The following is an 18,209-nucleotide window of genomic DNA, read 5'->3' as shown; positions in this document are numbered from 1 at the left end:
CACTGAACTGTTACCTCTGACAGAAGTGTCTCCCTGATAGCTGTGTAGAGAATGGTGAATGTTGAGAAGGAAGAAAGTTTTTCGAAATGAGAGTGTAAGTGGACACAAAGGAGAAAAAAGAAACAGTAATGAAAAGCTACTTACCAGCTTCAGGGTCTTTAAAAATATATCTGAGTTTAAAACCCCCCAAAACATAAAAGTAGCTAGAGGTACTTAAAAAAGTAATAGTTTAATAAATGATTTATCCACAAGATACATTATAGGGTCACTAGGTGATTGTAGAAACTCCACGATAATTGGATTTCATCCTGTTTAGGCATGTAAATGAGTCAAAGAGTGGGGATACCTCATTTTTATAGTTTTTCATCATTAGAGCTTTCTTGGTTCTAGCTCCAGGATCTTCTGTAAACTAAAATTTTGTCCTTTTTTAACTGATTTTTGTAAAATTGCTCCTTTGTTCCTTTTCCTGGTGGGCTTTTTTTTGTTTGTTTGTTTGGTGTTTTTTTCAGATATTGTCTAAGTATTGTGAGTGATAATGAACAGGGACAGCCAAAATGAATGTTGACGTAACACAGAAATGTTTGGGGGTTTTTTAATTTGATTTCTGCAACACTATACACAAAGTACATTTTACACTCAGTCAGTTTTGTCAAGATTGAAACCAAACAGCATTGGTAGAGTACTATGAGTCTAGAACAATTACAGCCCATTTCTTTATCTAAATTTAAATCTTATTTTTTTCTTAAGAAAATGCTGCAATAAAATTGTATTCAGTATTTGAAGATTGAGCCTTTTAGTTACTTTCTTAATAATTTAATACCCATGAAGATTGCATCCAGTTGTGTGAAGGCAGTCCTGCAATGCCAGTTGAGATGCCTGCAGGAGCTGTAAAGATAATGTCCCAGGAGACCTGTGGCCTTCTGAAGAGGCTCCTGGGAACAGGACACACCTGGAAGGACACTCTGTCCCTGTCTTTATCAGCAGCATCCTGTTGTGTTCCTTCTGTTGTTCTTCTTCAGCTGTGCCACTCCCCTGGCGGTGGTGGCTTCCCAACACTGAGGGCTCTGTTATGACATCCCCATTCTTGGTCAGAGCGACTACAAAAAAATAATACAATGTATACATCCTGCAGGCAAATTTATTTATACTGCAATGTTTATAAGTAAATCGTAGGGAGGAGTCTACAAGCAAGCTTTGAGTAATACTGCTGGATTGGATGGTTGAAGCAGAATTATTTTTCATATATTTTAAAATAAATTCTCTGATTTTAAGTCTCCCAATCCAAAACCATAATTTGATTGAAAAGCCTTCAGTTATTTAGACTACTTAAATAGAGTTATTTAAATTATCTTAATTCATTTAAGTAATCTGGTTAGTTTTAAGTAACCTCTGATGTGGTTATTGGAATAAGAACAATAGAGAAATGTTGATTTTGCAGTGGTCAGATTTGTTTGATTTCTCCACCTTACTGGTCTGAAAAGAGAAATTTGAATTTTTCATAATAATTATACATAACTGCAGATCCTAAAAATCTTTTCATTTCATTTTCATTTCATTTTCATTGTAAAGAGAGTCTTGTTACAGAGTTGATTATTCAGGAGCAACGGTGAGTTACAGTGACACTGAATGTGGTAATTTGTTGATCTTTCTTGGAAATTATGGTCTCCAGATTTACTGTTAATAGCAGGATCTTGGTTTTGTTTTCTGACCCCTTCAACTTCAGTCTTTAAAGTAGTCCAAATGTGGCACAGTCATATTTCTTTTAGTACTTAGTTGACATCCAGAGGAGAAAAACAACTCACCTCTTCATGTTTCGTGGGTACATCACAGTAACACAATTCCTGTGCTCGTGCTTTCTGTAGTTAGTGAGGGTGTTGAAGGGACTGTTCACACACTGATTGCTGGATTTGGGTTTACTGTTCAACTATAACAAGTTTATTTAACTGTTGTTTGGGCTACAGACAGGAAAGTGGAGATGGTTTTGTGTGTTGGTTTCGTTAAATAAATATGTCATAAACTTGATTAATTAGATATCACAATAGTACCTTGAAATCTCTGCATTGTTAAATGCACCCTGGGGTCTCTGCATCGTGTTCTGAACTTTCTCCTTCCCTGAGGGTAAGAATCACAGCCAGTCATAATGTGTTTCTCTTGGAAATAATTTCAGCCAGGTTGCAATGATAAGTAAACTCAGTCTCTGAAATTCATCATTGGCAGAGTTGATCTTGACCTAGCAGTGAACGTATCATTCTTTGGATGTATGTCATTGAATCTTATGACTTCATAATGTCTATTTCAAGTAGTTCATATTTTAATTTTGCATGGTCCTATTTTTTGATCCTCTTATTCTTTAGGATTTGGATTATAATGGGAGTCTTTTTCATAAAAGCAGACTGTCATGAGCCCTGAAGTTTGAATTTAGGGTTGTTTTCGGGTTTTTTTGCTTAATTTCCTTTATTCAGTGAGGTGATTGTTTTATCAAATGAAATACTCTGTTAGTTTGGCATGATTTGTTTTGAGAAATCCACGTATTACGTAACTTAATAATTTAATTTTCCAAAACATTAAAAATTACTTGAATGGGTATTTGTAATTTATCCAATTGGACAAAAAAGCAAGCAAACAAAAAAACAGATACATTACTGGTTGCCTTGGGACAAAATCTGTCATGCGTAAATTATCCTAAATAATCACCAGTGTCTCTGATGTTCCTCTTGCCAGTAGATTTTAAGTATTGTGAGTGGATCTCATTGAGTTCTTTTACAAATAAGTGCTCAGATGCTCCTGAATTCCTGTTTCACATAACTTGATTATTTCGAAATAATTTTTTCAGGTGTTAAGCTGGTGTTGCCAAGGGAAAATCTTAAAGAGATATTGTCCTGAGGGATTGTCCACCTTCAGCCAATAAAGGTGGTTGAACATGAAACCACTTGAAGAGTTCTGATTTTTTTTTTTTGTTGGTTTTTTTTTTTTTTTTTTTTTTTGTTTTTTTTGTTTTTACATTTTGAATATTTTGTTTTCAGGTTCTATGGAATACAAATATCTTCTTTTATATTCACATTCTCATCACTTTCTACCATTCTGCAGCAGTTAGAAATGAACATAAGGGTTAAAAATAGAACATAAGAGATTTTTTCACTTTAATAAAAAAACTAAAAACCACAACTGATTGAGTTAAATAGTCAATTTTACACATTAAATTCTACCTTAATAAAAAACTTAAATTAAACTCTTTCTTCCACCTGCTATAATCTTGAGATTTTTTTGGAGTTGCTGTTGATCATACTGATTTTTGTTTTTTGAACTGTTTAGATTTACTGAAAACATATATGAAATCTAATATCCATTTTAATAAATTTGTGTCTTTTTTTGAGCATTAAGTGCATAATTACAGTATAACTTGGTGAGAAGAGTTGTGTTCCTATTTGGTAATTTTAATTTTATAAGACCTAGAAATGCTTTGCAAACCCTCTGTTAATGAAATGTAATAGAAGAATAATTTACCTCACCAGTGAAGTGCAGCACTGAACACGAGGCAGGAATAATTTGTGCTGATTAAAAAAAAACCAAAAAACTCAGACAAGCCCAATGTATAAAAGAGTAAAACCTAGCTAATCAAAAACTTTATTTCATTTTTTTTATATGTATTATTTTCTCAAGCTGAAAATAGCTACAAAATAGTAAGGAATAATTCAGAATTAAAAGAAATGTGTTTTTCAAGGAAAGAATCATGAGCAGCCAGACGCATATGCTAAGAAATAGCTGATTTTGCTGGTCAATCTGAAATATGTTATTTTGATGGAAGTACTAAATTAGTCAATAAAGGGTATGCTGTACATTATCTTTTCAGAGAGAACAGCATGCTTGCAGTGAGAAGTTGAAAGTACAGTTTTATTGTAAAGGGTTTTTAAAATTTTCCTATGCAGATGTTTTTACCAATAGGGCACAACACAAATAGTGTTGATTTGGGTATTGAATTAATTTTTTAGATATCCAAGACTGTGAGCTGCCTACAGTTTAGGAAAAAAACCATCATTTTATTCTGTAAAAGAGATCCGCTTTCCTTTTTAAACATGATGGATAAAATTATACAGGTTTTAAAAATACATATGTGGATCTGTAGCTTTCCATTTGTAAATACTCTTGCTGGCAATAATTTAGCCCATAAAATCATATATTTCTTATGGGTCAGTATGGAATTCAAGATAAGAACTGTTGCTGTGGCTTCCTGTGCCTCAAGAGCATTGCATTACTAGAGCTTGTGTCTGTAATCAGGACAAGAAAATGAGATTTAGAGAAGGCTAGGACAGCAGAAAATGAGTTGAGAGGAAACGAATGGAACAAGAAGGCATAATTGTGGAAAGTGAAAAGATAACTAGGAACCTCAAAGGGACTTAATTTTTACCTCTCTCCCAAAGTTCAGTGAAGTCTTCCTCAGTGAAGTCCTCTGTTTTAAGGTTTTCTGCTTTTGCACATGACAGGGTTTCTTGATTTTGGTGGGAGTTTTGTTTTGTTTTGTTTTTGATGTGTTTACTCAGATGTGTAATTTTAGCTCCTGGTTTAAAACTTGGAGATGAAATATTAAACAACTTCTGTAAATATTGATAAAAGGAAAGAAGTTATGTATATAAAATAGCTGTATGTTTTTGAAGGATATGAATTATGGAGAAGTTGCTTTAAGATAACAGGATGAGTTTGAGTGAAACAATCTTTTAACCAATTACTTAGCAGATACCAATATTTAATAATCTTTTCCTAATTTTTAACTTGATGTCTTGAGAGAAGTAGAAGAGAGTCTAGTCTCAGATCTGTATTCAGTGTTGAAAGCTGATTGGCTGATTTTACACAAATTTTAAGTTCCTGACTTTAATCTCTGAGAATTAAAGTTGTAATGTACACAGCATTCCTTCTATGAAACAGGTTTTTCATCTGTTTTTGGTAATCCTGCTTGCAGCTTTAAGTGCTTTATCTCAGTAGCTTATTATCTTAATATGATTATAACAAGTAACCAGCACTAATGCAAATGCAGTAAGTTAGAGGTGTCATTTCTGTTTTTCATCACCTGCCACTAATCACAAGTTTACAGACCTTGAGATGGTTTTATTTTTAGAAAAATATACTGATGGAACTGCAGTATGAGTCTTGAAATGTTCCTATTTCTAGAGAAGGAAAGTCCGGAGAAAAAGAAAATGAAGAAAGATGCTGGGAATAAGAAGTCAGCACCCGTTAGCATTCTTTTTGGTTACCCTCTGTCAGAGCGCAAACAGATGGCACTTCTCATGCAGATGACAGCAAGAGACAACAGTCCAGGTGATCTTGCACAGTTAACAGTTTTCTTCCTCCTGCCTGTTTAATTCCATCCTAGTCAGAATATTTGGAACACTGATGTTTCTCAACAATCTTTGATGTTTTTTTCCCCGTATTTTAAATCATTCATACTTCAGTTAAAATTTATTTCATGCAGTTGATTAATCTGATGAGAAATTCTTGATCTTCTATGTATATGTGAAAAGCTTTGCACTATGACATCTGTAAAAATTGAAAATTTAATTTCTTCCTTTGTTGATTTTTACCTCTCAGACACAGTTCTGTATGGATTATTTAAAGCCTGAAATACTTTCTTATTTTTATTGAAGCTTAACTGTTATCTCATTGTCTCACTTTGGAGCAGGATTTTAATTTAGGAGGAAATGAGACCATTTCCCTCTGATTTAATGGGAGAGGGAAGACATCGTGTTTGTAATTCACCATTTCAAACTGTCCTTGGTCCAGCTGCATTTAAAAAAAAACCCTTTATGTATGTATATGTTCTACAGGTGTAAAGTTTTTACAAAATTGCTATTTAGAAGCAAATGACTGGGTTTCCTTAAGAAGCTATGCAGTCCACCCAGCTGTGTTGGTACAGCTGAGGATTTGTATGTAGTACAATACAGAGACTGTAATTCCTTAAATTGGCATCTCACTACATAAAAATATAGTGGAATTTTGCTGGAGGAAAGGGAAGCAGGGTAGATACTGATCTGCATGATCTCACCTTGTCTTGATTCAGGAGAATTTATACCAGAGTATGTGAACCTTGTACTTTGGATAGACTTCATCTGTCCTAGAAACTTGTTTAAAATATTAAGATTTTGCAAAATACCCCTTTTCACATTGAAAGTCAGCATTATGCTGACAGTGTGAAGGGTGAAATGTCTTCTGTTTAAATAGAATTATTCACTGGTCGTTATCATCTTTGATGGCAAGTGTTGGCAATCTGTTTACTTCACCTCAATTAACTTAACAATGACCATTTAAAAACTTGTTTTGTAGATTCCACCTTAAATCATTCCTTACAAACAACACCGACACAAAAGAAAACTCCAACCTCTTCTTCAAGACAAAAAGACAAAGTTAACAAAAGAAATGAAAGAGGGGAAACTCCTCTACATATGGCAGCAATTCGAGGGGATGTTAAACAGGTCAAGGAGCTAATCAGATTAGGTGCAAATGTAAATGTAAAAGATTTTGCAGGTAAGTTAATATGAGTACTCTTTGACTGTATAAATTAAACGTAGCACTGAAGATGTTAACAGAGGTTTCCTTTTGGTTCATGTTGTATGCAAATGAAGAAGTATGGCTTCAAAGGAATTCTCAAAATTGTGTTTTTCATTTCCAGTGGCAGTGGTAGTACTGGGATGCTATAGTACATTGCTTATTATTAGAACAGTGTTTTAATACCTAGAGGTTTCAGTTGTGTCCGGGGCCTTTGGCAGTAGGTATTCACAGAAGTCTCTGCACCCTTGCTGAACTTGATAGGATGATGCTGGACAGAGTGAAATACTGAGACTGCGGGCTATGTGAGGAGATGCAAAGTTTAGTAGGGGTGGAGGTGGTGGCACTGTGATGTGCATGCACTGTGTTCACTGGGACATCTGATATGCACCAAGGCAGATGAGAGTGGTATGGTTGCAGTTGTCATCTAGTCCTGCTGGATTAATGACAGCTTTGACATGTCAGTATTTGCTGTGATTTAAGCAATGATTGATGAGCTTTGTTAAGTTGTAACATATACGATATTTTTAGGTTTATGGGTTTTGGTTCATGGGTGTGAATTATGTTCTCAGTGGGAATGTCAGAGAGGAGTTGAGGTAGCAGGCCCCTGTGGGAGAAACTTAAGAACTATATAGCACAGTTAGTTGTCAGCTCAAACTTGACATCAAGAGAAGATATTAATGAGATGAACTGAAATGTTGACTTTAGGGAAGAAATAGATCCGTAATTTCTTGGTTTGAAGAGGGTAGCTGAATTTGTATTTGAACATGAAGCTGCCCAGGACTGGCATGTAGAGGAAGAGAAGAAGACAAGTGGAAGTAGAACACTGTGAGATCTTCAAAGAAGTTGAGAGGGGAGATGAGAACTTGTTGACAAGAGCAATTTTGGAAAAGGAGGGGGAGGTTCAAGGGAAGACAGGCCCATAGAAATCACTGGGAGAATAATAGAAACACTTGAAGAGATGTAGTGGGTTGACCTTGGCAGGCTGCTGGATGCCCACCCAGCTGCTCTCTCACTTCCCTTCCTCAACTAGGTGTGGGGAGAAAATAAGATAGAAAAAAAGCCCTTGTGGGTCGTGTTAAAGATCATTTAATAAGAATAGCAGAAGCTGCATGTGCAAGCAAAGGAAGAAGAGGAATTCGTTCACTGCTTCCCATCGTCAGACAAATGTTCAGTCCCTTCCCAGGAAGCAGGGCCTCAGCAGGTGTAACAGATGCTTAGAAAGACAAATGCCATTACGTACAAACTACCCTCCTTCCTTCTCCTTTCAATAAGCTCTTACTACATGACATCCTATGGCATGGAATATACATTTGGGTCAGCTGTCCTGACTGTATCTCCTCCCAAACTCCCATGCAGAAGGAGGGAGAGAGAAAACCATGACACTTCATAAGCCCTGTTCAGCAGTAGCCAAAGCACCAGTATGCTGTGAGTACTGGAGTAGCCCCAAATGCAATGCATATTACTGTATGGGTTGCTCTGAAGGGAGTTAACTTCACAGCTTCATGCCAGTCTGACCTAGGGCAGATACTTTTATTTTAAAGGCAGATGAAAGGAAAAAGACAATGGATGAGAGCTGATGGTTCTGAGAATCAGTTGGAAACAAGTATGTTGGAGACTTCATTCAGAGTTCTGGAGGAAGTGTTTGGGATCAAGTGAGATTTTTTTTTTATTGGTAATCTGAAGTGAGAAGCAGAGATGGCTGAACTTCAAAACACTGTGCAGAGGGAGAAGTCAAGAAGAGGGGGAGGATTGAAGCAGTGAGTCATGAGTGGAGAAAAGTAGGAATTTAGGATGCAGTGTAGTTTAGAGAATTGGAGGTTTTTTAGCAAAGGATTTGGCAGAACTAAAGGAGCAGAAAATGAATTAGTAATGGAGGAAGTAACCCTGCTCACGGGATATCTGCCAGAATGATACTGCCATGTGAGAACAAGAGTAAAGGAAACAGATATTGACAGCAAGCCAGCACTAGAGTTGGCAGGCTGGGCATTGTGAAAGGATGGAAAAGCAAAGCAGTACACTATGGAGAAAAATAAATTATGGAGATAATTAATACAGGGAATAAAAGGGATCAGAGGGCTGAGATCAGAAGAGTTGTTATCATGTTGGGTGAGTGTGAAAAGGGCAAATAGCAAGAAAATGGAAAGAAGGAGGTGGTAGCCAGACAGTGCTGGAAGTGAGTAACCCAAGTGATGATTGAAGAGAAAATTTAGTGTATGAAGAACAGAAAGAAGTGTTTTGCTTTAGAATAGCTTAGATGCTTTTTTATTTTTTTCCTTTTTTTTCTTTTTTCTCTTTTTTTTTAGCTTTTTGTAAAATTTAAATGAGTGGCAGCTTGGAAGTTGAGTGAAAGATGAAGGTGAGAAATCCCATTACTGAAGGATTAGATAAGTTAGGGGTTTCTTGTACCTCAACTTCATGGATCTGCAAGACTGCTACTGATTAGACACAGAGTTCATTTGATTAAACTCTTTTACTGGTTATGTTGGAAACATAAAAGTTGAATGCCTCCCCAGAACTGGGCTTTGAGAAGGCATCAACAGCAGTTCAGGTCAGCTATGTAGTGGAAGTCATCAGGCTGGGGAGAGGAAGTATAGGTAAGGAGTATAGCATGTGTGGGTTGTCATCTTCAGTTGACGTTCTGCTACAGAAAATGAGCACTGAGCTTTTGGAAATCAAAATTGCAAACAATGACTAGTGTTCTGGGAAATACCAGAATAAGTTCTCTGCCATTGTTTATTAATAGCTTAATATCAAGCTGCTAATGTTGTTAATGATTACTATTACATTACTAAAGGACCACTGGTTATAGTAATTTGCCACACTTACTGTTTCCAATAGCGTGATTTTCAAACGGTTTCCATATATTATAAAATTATAATTATATTATAATATTATGATATAATTTATATCTGCACCTAACACAGTTCAAATGTTTACTAGTCAAAGAATCTCTAGCATGTTTAGCTTGGGGATTTTTTGCCAGATTTTGTCTTCAACGATTTGATTTGTGATTCCCAGCATTTAGTTTAATCTCAGAAAAACTTGGAATTTGATGGGAAGTTTAAAGTTGATAAAGCATGTGTTGTTCATCAGACAGATGGCGTTGCTGTTCTGCCAGGTACTGTGTGTGAGAGTGTGTTTTGAAACGTCCAGAAGCAATAGAGATCTATAGCACAGGAATGAAAAACCAAATCTTTGATCTTTGTCTTAAACCTACCATTCTTCACTCTAGGTTGGACACCACTGCATGAAGCTTGTAATGTTGGTTACTATGATGTTGCTAAAGTTCTGATAGCAGCGGGAGCAGATGTGAACACACAGGGCTTGGATGATGATACCCCACTTCATGATTCTGCTAGCAGTGGACATAGAAACGTGAGTGTTCTGGGAGAGTGGGAGGGGGATAAATACATAGTTTGAAATGCTGAAGCTTCAGAGCAAATCCTAACTGTCCTTACTGCCATTGTATGGTCTTCGTAGTTCTGCTTCTGCTGTTTTGGGAGCATCTTATTGTTTTTCTGATTGTCTTTGTTTCATCTGACTTCTTTTGCCAGATATTTTCTACCAGTATCTGTTTTCTTAAGCATTTAACTTTCATCTTTAGTTTCTTAATAAATAAGCACTTGAATGACTTTTTTTGAGAAACTTCTACTGTATAGAATTCTCAAAAGAAAAATGTCTCCTAACAATATACTGTGGGTTTGTGTACATTATACATATATGTTTATAAATATTTAAAGGTATATATCTTGTATTTCTTTTAAAATATTATTTATGGCATTGAAATATATAATTGATGTATATATAGTCTCATTATTTTTTTAATTTACCAATCAACACTTAGTGGAGAAGATAAATTGAGCTCTGTAGGTACTTTACATTAACTTATAAATTTGTTCTTGATACAAATAAGATGCAGAAATGACTCTGCTTTCCCTTTATATCTTTTTTATTTCTTTACTGTGTGTGTCATCTGTTGTATAAAGCAAAAGATAAAATTTGGAGCAAGAGGGTGAATCAGGTGCAGAGGAGTAGAGAGGCTAGTAGGTGGGGAACCAGACAAATTCTGTGAAGAAATGCTAGAACAGCAAGAACAAAAGGCCCCTGTTTCTTTCTTACATAATGATGCTGTGTCTGTGTAACAGAGGATGGCTGTCTCTAGTCTTCCCCTTCACTTCCTTTACAGAGCAGACTATGTATATACTAACTGGACTTTACATTTTAGTTGCTGAAGTCTTGCTTTCCAGTATCAGTATCGTAGATAGGACTTAGGATTGCATATCATGTTACTCATATTTCATATGCAACAGGAGATTTTTATGTTGGTCGAGTAACATGTCGTGGATAACCTAAAGGTTAATTTATTTAATGCTGCAGATTGTGAAGCTGTTGCTTCGACATGGTGGAAATCCATTTCAAGCCAATAAACATGGGGAAAGACCTGTTGATGTTGCTGAAACTGAAGAATTGGAAATGCTATTGAAAAGAGAGGTGCCCATCTCTGATGATGAGGACAGTTGCTCAGGTAAAAGTAGCTATTTAATTGCATACTTAAATGCTTCATTTCACCTAAGGTGAAGTGTCTTAATCTTCTGCAGAGTGCTAGCTATTAAGACTTGCTTCAGGTAACAATTGATATTGCTAAGGTTATCTTCCACTTTTATTTTTAGAGATAGTTTGTTAAATTTTTCAATTGAATTACCTGAAATGTGTATTCTGATTTTTTTTTTCCACTTTTCTCTCTGCCTTTAATAAGCCATTCCCACTTTGCAAATCAGCACTATGTCAGAATGGTGGTTTTACCAGGGAAAGATATGGAGGAAAATACTGTATTTGTTATGATAATAGCATGTTTCTGAGATGGTTTGTTTCATGGTGAAAAATATCCCCAGAGTCGCTTATTTCCCACCTTTAGTAGATGAATCAGGAGTCAGTGTTTCACGTGGGTATAACTTACTCAGTGTAGAAAAGTTCCTCCCAGTGGGGAAACCACTGGTTTCTGTGGGCAACCAGGTAAGTAACTTGCTGAAGTGGAGGCAGTAATTCTTGCGTCCTCCTGTGTTTCTGCAGATTGAGAAGTATGTAACATCTCGTGGAGCACAGAAAGCATTGTTGCCTCCTCAGAAGCAAAAGATTCTTGACTATGAGTAACTTACTTGAGTGCCAGACAGGAACTTTTCATTTGGCTTTCAGAGTCTTCAACAATTCAGAATCTTTTAGGTAAAAGAAATGAGGTGGATTGGAAACAGCCTGAGCACCTAGGCCAGAAGGGTGGTGATTAGTGGCACAAAGCTTATTTGAAAGCCAGTAGCTGCCTGTGTATCTTGATCAATACTGCATCCACTCCTGTGTAACACCTTCATTAATGGCTGGGGTAGAGTGTACCATCAATAAGTTTCCTAATGACACAGAACTGGGGGTTCTAAGGAGGAGTGACAGTTACATCAGAGCTGTGCTGCCATCCAGAGGAACCTCGCTGTGTTGGAGAAGTGGGCTTGTGGGAGTCTCATGTAGTTCAACAAGGAGAAGTGTGAAGTCCTGCAGACGGGGAGGAACAACCAGCAAGCATCTGACCAGCTGGGAAAGCAGCTTTGCAGAAAAGGCCCTGGGTCATGATGAACAGCACCAGCTTGACCATGAGCCGGCAATATGCCCTTGCTACAAAGAACATCAGTGGTGTCCCAGGCTGCATTAGGAGGAATATTGCCAGCAGGTTGATGGAGGTGTTCCTTCACCTCTGCTCAGCACTGGTGAGGCCACAGCTGGAGTGCTGGGTCCAGTTCTGGGCTCCCCAGTGCAGGAGAGACATTGACATAATGGAGAGAGTCCAGGGAAGGGCCAGGAAGATGATAAAGAGCCTGGAAAAGCAAAGGCTCAGGGGAATCTTGTTGATGCCTAAAAATACCTGAGGGGAAGTTGCGAAGAGGACAGAGCTGGGCTCTTGTCAGTTGTGCACAGTGAGAGGACTGTAGGCAATGGGCACACAGTGAAACACAGGAAGTTCCCTCTGAACAGCAGGAAACATTTTTTTTACTGTGAGGATGACCAAGCAGTGGCACAGGTTGTCCAGGGAGGCTGTGGAGTCTCCCTTCTTGGAGATAATTTGAAAGCTTTTTGTGCAGGGTCTTGGGCAGCTAACTCTTCGTGTCCCTGCTTGAGCAGGGTGGGTTGTGCTAGATGATCTCCAGAGGTCCCTTCCAACCTCAACCATTCTGTAGTCTGTGAGAAGCACATGAAGAAGAGCATCATGTCACATGATTGTAAAAGTTGGTTTCTCTTTCCCAGAAAAATAAATAAAAAACAACCCCCTAGAAATGTTTTCTATTCAAAATTTTGCTATACTTCAGGGAAAAAAGTCATATTGCCCTGTGTTTTGATGTAGTGTTAACTTTCCTAAAATGCAGTGCATGGCCCTTCTGCTCTGAGGGACAGTTGTGGCATCACTTCACAGAATCAACTGCAGCTTAGTTGAAAGCATTAATCTTAAGACAAATATTTTTACATATATGTAATAGAAACTTGTTGCTATTTAGCAATTGATTGCTCAACAGTCTGTGCAGAATGTTGTCCTTTAGAGTCAGGTTATACAGTAATTAATGCACAGTAGGTGAGGTTTTCAAAATTAAAAGTGCATTACTTTTATTAGATAAAAATGTTAATTAGTATTTTTATGTGCCTAAGTAAGAGCTGTAAAGAGAGTGGTGAGCTTTGATTTCATTACCTTTTATTTTCTCTTTAAAGGCTTAATTCTAGTGAGAAGTTTTGTTGTGTGTTTAAGGTAGATTTTATTCTTTTTTCATTTGTAAAGAGGTGACTGCTGAACTGAACTCTATTGTCCTGAAGTGTGACAAGTGTCCCATCAGTATTCAATTAATTTTTGGCTTTCTTACTCTAGATTCTGAAGAAGCTCCATCTGTAAATCCTTCCAGTGTAGATGGGAATGTTGATTCAGAAGGAGAAAAGGACTCTGTAGCCAACAACAGCAAACAAACAGTCTCTAGTAAGCCACCACCTCCATCTGCTCTAGATGAGTATGAGTTCAAAGATGATGATGAAGATGAAATGAAAAAAATGATTGATGACAAACATATTCTTAGAAAAGACCCAAGGAAAGAAGATGAGACTGAAGTTGAAAAGACCAGTTTGTTTGTGAAACAAGAAAAAGTTGTCTTTTCAAAATCATTCAAAAACAAAAAGCAGAAACCCTCTAGAGTTCTTTATTCAAGTTCTGAAAGTTCAGATGAAGAAATACTTCAGGACAAGAAAATGGTCTCTCCTTGCTCTGTTTCAGAGACATCAAATTCTGATGTCAGGGTGAAGAAAGAATATATGGTTACAAACGAACACAAGCAAAAGGGCAAAGTTAAAAGGAAAGTAAAAAATCAAAGCAAAAATAAAGAGAATCAAGAAGTAAATCAAGAAAAAGAAAATGCCAGGGTAACAAATATAGCTACTTCTGGGTTAGAATCTTTAGATAAAGCTAGAGAGGAAGAAACCTTTAAGAAATCTTTCACCTCAAAAGAAGATTCTTCTTTACATCTGTTTCATATCACTGCTGGAAAATCTCCAAAGCATCCCTGTGGGTTAAGTGAAAAGCAGTCAACGCCATTAAAGCAAGAAAACACCAAAACTTGCTTATCACCAGGAGGTTCTGAAATAACACTGCAGCCCGAAATAGTTCGGTATGATCACAACACTGATTCTGATTATCTGGTTGAAAGTTCTAGTGGCAAATCTTGCAAGCACAAAGAAAAAAGCAAGCATAATCAAAAGGATTTTCACTTGGAATTTGGTGAAAAATCTAGTCCTAAAATTAAAGAGGAAGATAATAGCTCAACATTTGAGAATTCAGAATATACTTTGAGAAAAATTGACAAAGAAGGTAAAACACTTAAAAAGCATAAATTAAAGCACAAAGAAAGAGAAAAGGAAAAGCACAAAAAGGAACAGGATGGGGAGAGGGAGAAACACAAACATAAAGATAATGTTAAAGAGGTTCAAAGAAGTATTGAGTTTGACAGAGAATTTTGGAAAGAGAACTTTTTCAAAAGTGATGAAAATGATGATACGTTGATAAATACAGAACATGAATCTCTTTCTTCAGACAAAAAGTCAAAGCTAGAAAAAACTGTGGCAAAAGAAGATAAGTTAGTTAAGGAAAGACAGTTTCAGAAAGAGAGAAATACTAAAGATGAGAAAGAAAAAGAGAAGAACAAAAAGGAAAATGAGAAGTTTCTCAAGGATGAGAAAATAAAAGACACAAAAGAAGAAAAAGAAGTTACACTTGCAGATAAAGAAATAGAATTGTTCTGTTTTGGTGTTAAAGATGATGCACCCAGCGTGCATATAGTAGAAAGAGAAACAGATACTGAAAAGCAGGAAAAGAATTTAAAGGAAAATAAAGAAAAGACAGAAAAGCGATTCTCAAGCAAAGAAAAAGATGTTGAAAAGATAGAAAGAAAACATGGAGAAAAAGAGAAAAAATTAAAGCATGAATACAAAATGGAGAAAGAAAAAGCAGAAGTAAATGAAAATACAGAGAAGGTAAAGGAGAAGTCTGGTTCTCAGCAAGCAGAAAGGTGTCATAAGGAAAATGATAAAGTAAAAAGCATGGGTACTCTTAAAAGAGTTGATGACAAGGAAAGAAATAAAGAAAAAACTGATAAGAAACATGATAAAGAAAAGGCTGATAAAGACAGACATTGGGCTGAAAGCAAAGAAAAACACTGTACTGAAAGAAAAGTCAAACAATCCGAAAAAGAATCTGAATATACTAAATCAGAAAAAAACAGAAGTAAAGAAAAAGAATTTGAAAAAAAAGAGAAATCCAAAGACAAGGAGACCTCATCATTAGCAAGCTCAAAACATATGCAAGAGGAAAGGAGATGCACTATTACCGAAAGTAATAAAACAGTTCATGACAAACTGTCATCTTTGAAAGAAAAACCAAAAGATGATTTGTTGAAAACTCCAGATGGCAGAGAGAAAGATAAAAAAGATAAAGATATAGACAGATACAAAGAGAGAGACAAGCATAAAGATAAACTGCATCAAAGTGGTTTGCTTAAACTAAAACTTGAACATGAGAAACTTAAGCCTAAACCAGCTCCTGCACCAAAGGATGCTCGGCCTAAAGAGAAAAGGTTAGTCAACGATGATTTAATGCAAACTAGTTTCGAAAGAATGCTTAGCCTTAAAGATCTGGAAATAGAGCAGTGGCATAGAAAGCATAAAGAAAAAATAAAACAGAAAGAGAAGGAACGTTTGAGAAACCGCGCTTGTTCAGAACATAACAAAATGAAGGAAAAACCCAAACACTCAATACCTGAAGTAAAAGGCAAAGAACTGATTCGTTCAAAGAGTTCAGAGTTGCCAGATGTTTGTATGAAGGAGAAACAGCAGAAAGATGCTACAAGTAATAGATCACAGTCAGTTGATATGAGAAGTGTCAATATTGCAAAACCTTCGTTGGCTCTGGATAATTTAAATAGATCCCCCAAATCAGAAAGTGAAAAGATGGGGCTGAGCTCCAGGTCAGTGTCCATGGTTTCTGTTGCGAGCTCTGAGGATTCTTGCCATACCACAGTAACTACTCCAAGGCCTGTAATCGAATATGATTCGGACTTCATGCCAGAAGGTTCTGATTCCCAAATGTCTTTTTCACAGTCACCATTTTTGGCAAGTGCCAAATCACCAGCCCTTGTGGAAAAAGAGGCCGATGGTCTTGCTGAGTTGTCAGATCGCATTAAGCCACCTTTCACGAACAGGCTCCCACAAATGTATGTTAGATCAGCATCTGCTGAAGATGTTAAGTTGGTTTTAAATGAGTGTAGGCCTGTTATAGAGGTTCGAAGATGCAGCATGCCTGCTGCAGTTTCTGAACACAGCAAACAGCCTCGAACATCAGAAGAAAACAACCAGAACACACTGCCGTCAGTTCAGACTTACGGTAGCACTTCTCCTAAACCAGAATTACTGTGCAGCACACTTGAAAGAGATTTTCAAAGCAGTGTGACTGTTCTGCAGTCAAACTTCACATCATCTCCAAATAGAGCTGTTAGCAACAAGCAGGCGACAATGGGAACAAGTACCATTAAAGATATTGCTCAGATGAGCCCTTCAGAAAACTCTAACATGCATTTAGAGCCATGTAGTCAAAGTGGTGTAACTCAGCAAACCAAACCGTGGGATGTGCCTTTTGACAGACTTAATTCATTAGACAGTGACTTTAACAGCTCAGGTTGTGGTGTATCAGAGCAAGATGCTAAAAGCGTTATAGCAGTGCATAATTCTGAGAGCAGGACATTAAAAGAGCAACAAGTATCTGAATTTTTGCCTCAGTACCTTGATATTAAGGGAAGTTCCAGTTCTCAGGAGTCTGCATCATTTTTGCCTTCACAGTCGCCTTGTTCTTTATCTCTCCAGCCACTTCCAGTTGTGTCAAAACACATTTCTTTACCAGGCATGATCAGTCAAGATTCATCACTTGTACAGCAGCAAAATGCAGTTCAAACTACAACTTCTGCTTTGGATAGAGATGCTACTAGTATCAGAGAGCTGGAAAATTCTTTCTTCCCTTCAAACATTAAGAAGACTGATGCACCCATGGCTGTATATTCTGAGGGCTCTGCAAAAGATATTTCACAGAGCTCTGAAAGGGCAAATGATTTACCAATGGTACCATTAGAGAAGGATACTCCTGAAAGTGATAGCAATTCACAGTTAAATGTGAATTCGTACTCATTCAGTAAGGTTGTTTGTAAGAATGCCCTGAGTGAAGTAGATGGTAACACAGCAGATACTTCAGATATTAGAAATGAAAAAGACCAGCAAGAAAAGTTGGTCTCTGTGCATGTTGATAGTAGAGCCAATGCTGATCTCTGTGAACTAAGTTCAGGAATATCAAAGGGAATTACAAATGAATTGGTTAATAAAAGCCCCTGCACTGCAGACAGAGAAAATGTGTTGGCAGGTGATCCACCACAGCACTCCTCTCTATCCAATTTGGAAAACAGTTCACAGCAGATTACACAGGAAGAGGTGCATAAATACAGCCAGACAGTTAAAGTAGAAGAAGAAGTTGCTGAGGATCAGAAGATGGAACAGCAAGAAGTACCTCAAAGAATCACGAGGAACAGAGCAAATTTGCTTGCTAACCAGGGCAAGCAGAATCCTCTTGGCTGTACACAAACATCAGAAAAAGAGTCTGAATCATCAGCATCTATGAAAGCAAGAATTAGATTAACTGAAGATGATGATGCTCAGGTACATCATCCACGTAAAAGGAAGGTGTCACGCGTGCCTCAGCCTGTGCAAGCAAACCCTTCTTTGCTGCAGGCCAAGGAGAAGACCCAGCAGTCACTGGCAGCTATTGTTGATTCTTTGAAACTTGAAGAGATTCAGCCATACAGTTCTGAGAGAGCAAACCCCTATTTTGAATACTTGCACATAAGGAAGAAAATAGAAGAGAAGCGTAAATTGCTGTGCAGTGTTATTCCTCAGGCACCTCAATATTATGATGAATATGTGACCTTCAATGGTTCCTACCTGCTGGATGGCAATCCCCTGAGCAAGATATGCATCCCAACTGTAAGTAACATGGTCTTTCAATATGCAGTGCAATGAAAAACATGTTTTGGTTTTATTTTTGTAACTTCCATATTCTTCCTAAC

The 18,209-nt window shown here is 37.1% G+C and overlaps 1 protein-coding gene across 2 annotated transcripts in view; it reads left to right on the top strand.

The window, feature by feature from the left end:
* Window positions 1-18,209, top strand: part of ANKRD12 (ankyrin repeat domain 12) — a 58,383-nt gene that overhangs the window by 27,664 nt on the left and 12,510 nt on the right. For both annotated transcript variants that reach the window (XM_014871217.2, XM_088173227.1), the window contains 5 exons: window positions 5,164-5,310; window positions 6,313-6,513; window positions 9,770-9,912; window positions 10,915-11,062; window positions 13,433-18,126. In XM_014871217.2, coding sequence (XP_014726703.2) covers window positions 5,164-5,310; window positions 6,313-6,513; window positions 9,770-9,912; window positions 10,915-11,062; window positions 13,433-18,126 — 5,333 coding nt within the window. The remainder of the gene's footprint in view (window positions 1-5,163; window positions 5,311-6,312; window positions 6,514-9,769; window positions 9,913-10,914; window positions 11,063-13,432; window positions 18,127-18,209) is intronic.

This window comes from Sturnus vulgaris, chromosome 1 (assembly GCF_052056855.1).
Source record: "Sturnus vulgaris isolate bStuVul1 chromosome 1, bStuVul1.hap1, whole genome shotgun sequence".
Taxonomy (NCBI): Eukaryota; Metazoa; Chordata; class Aves; order Passeriformes; family Sturnidae; genus Sturnus; species Sturnus vulgaris.
This window is presented reverse-complemented; position numbering and strand designations above follow the sequence as displayed.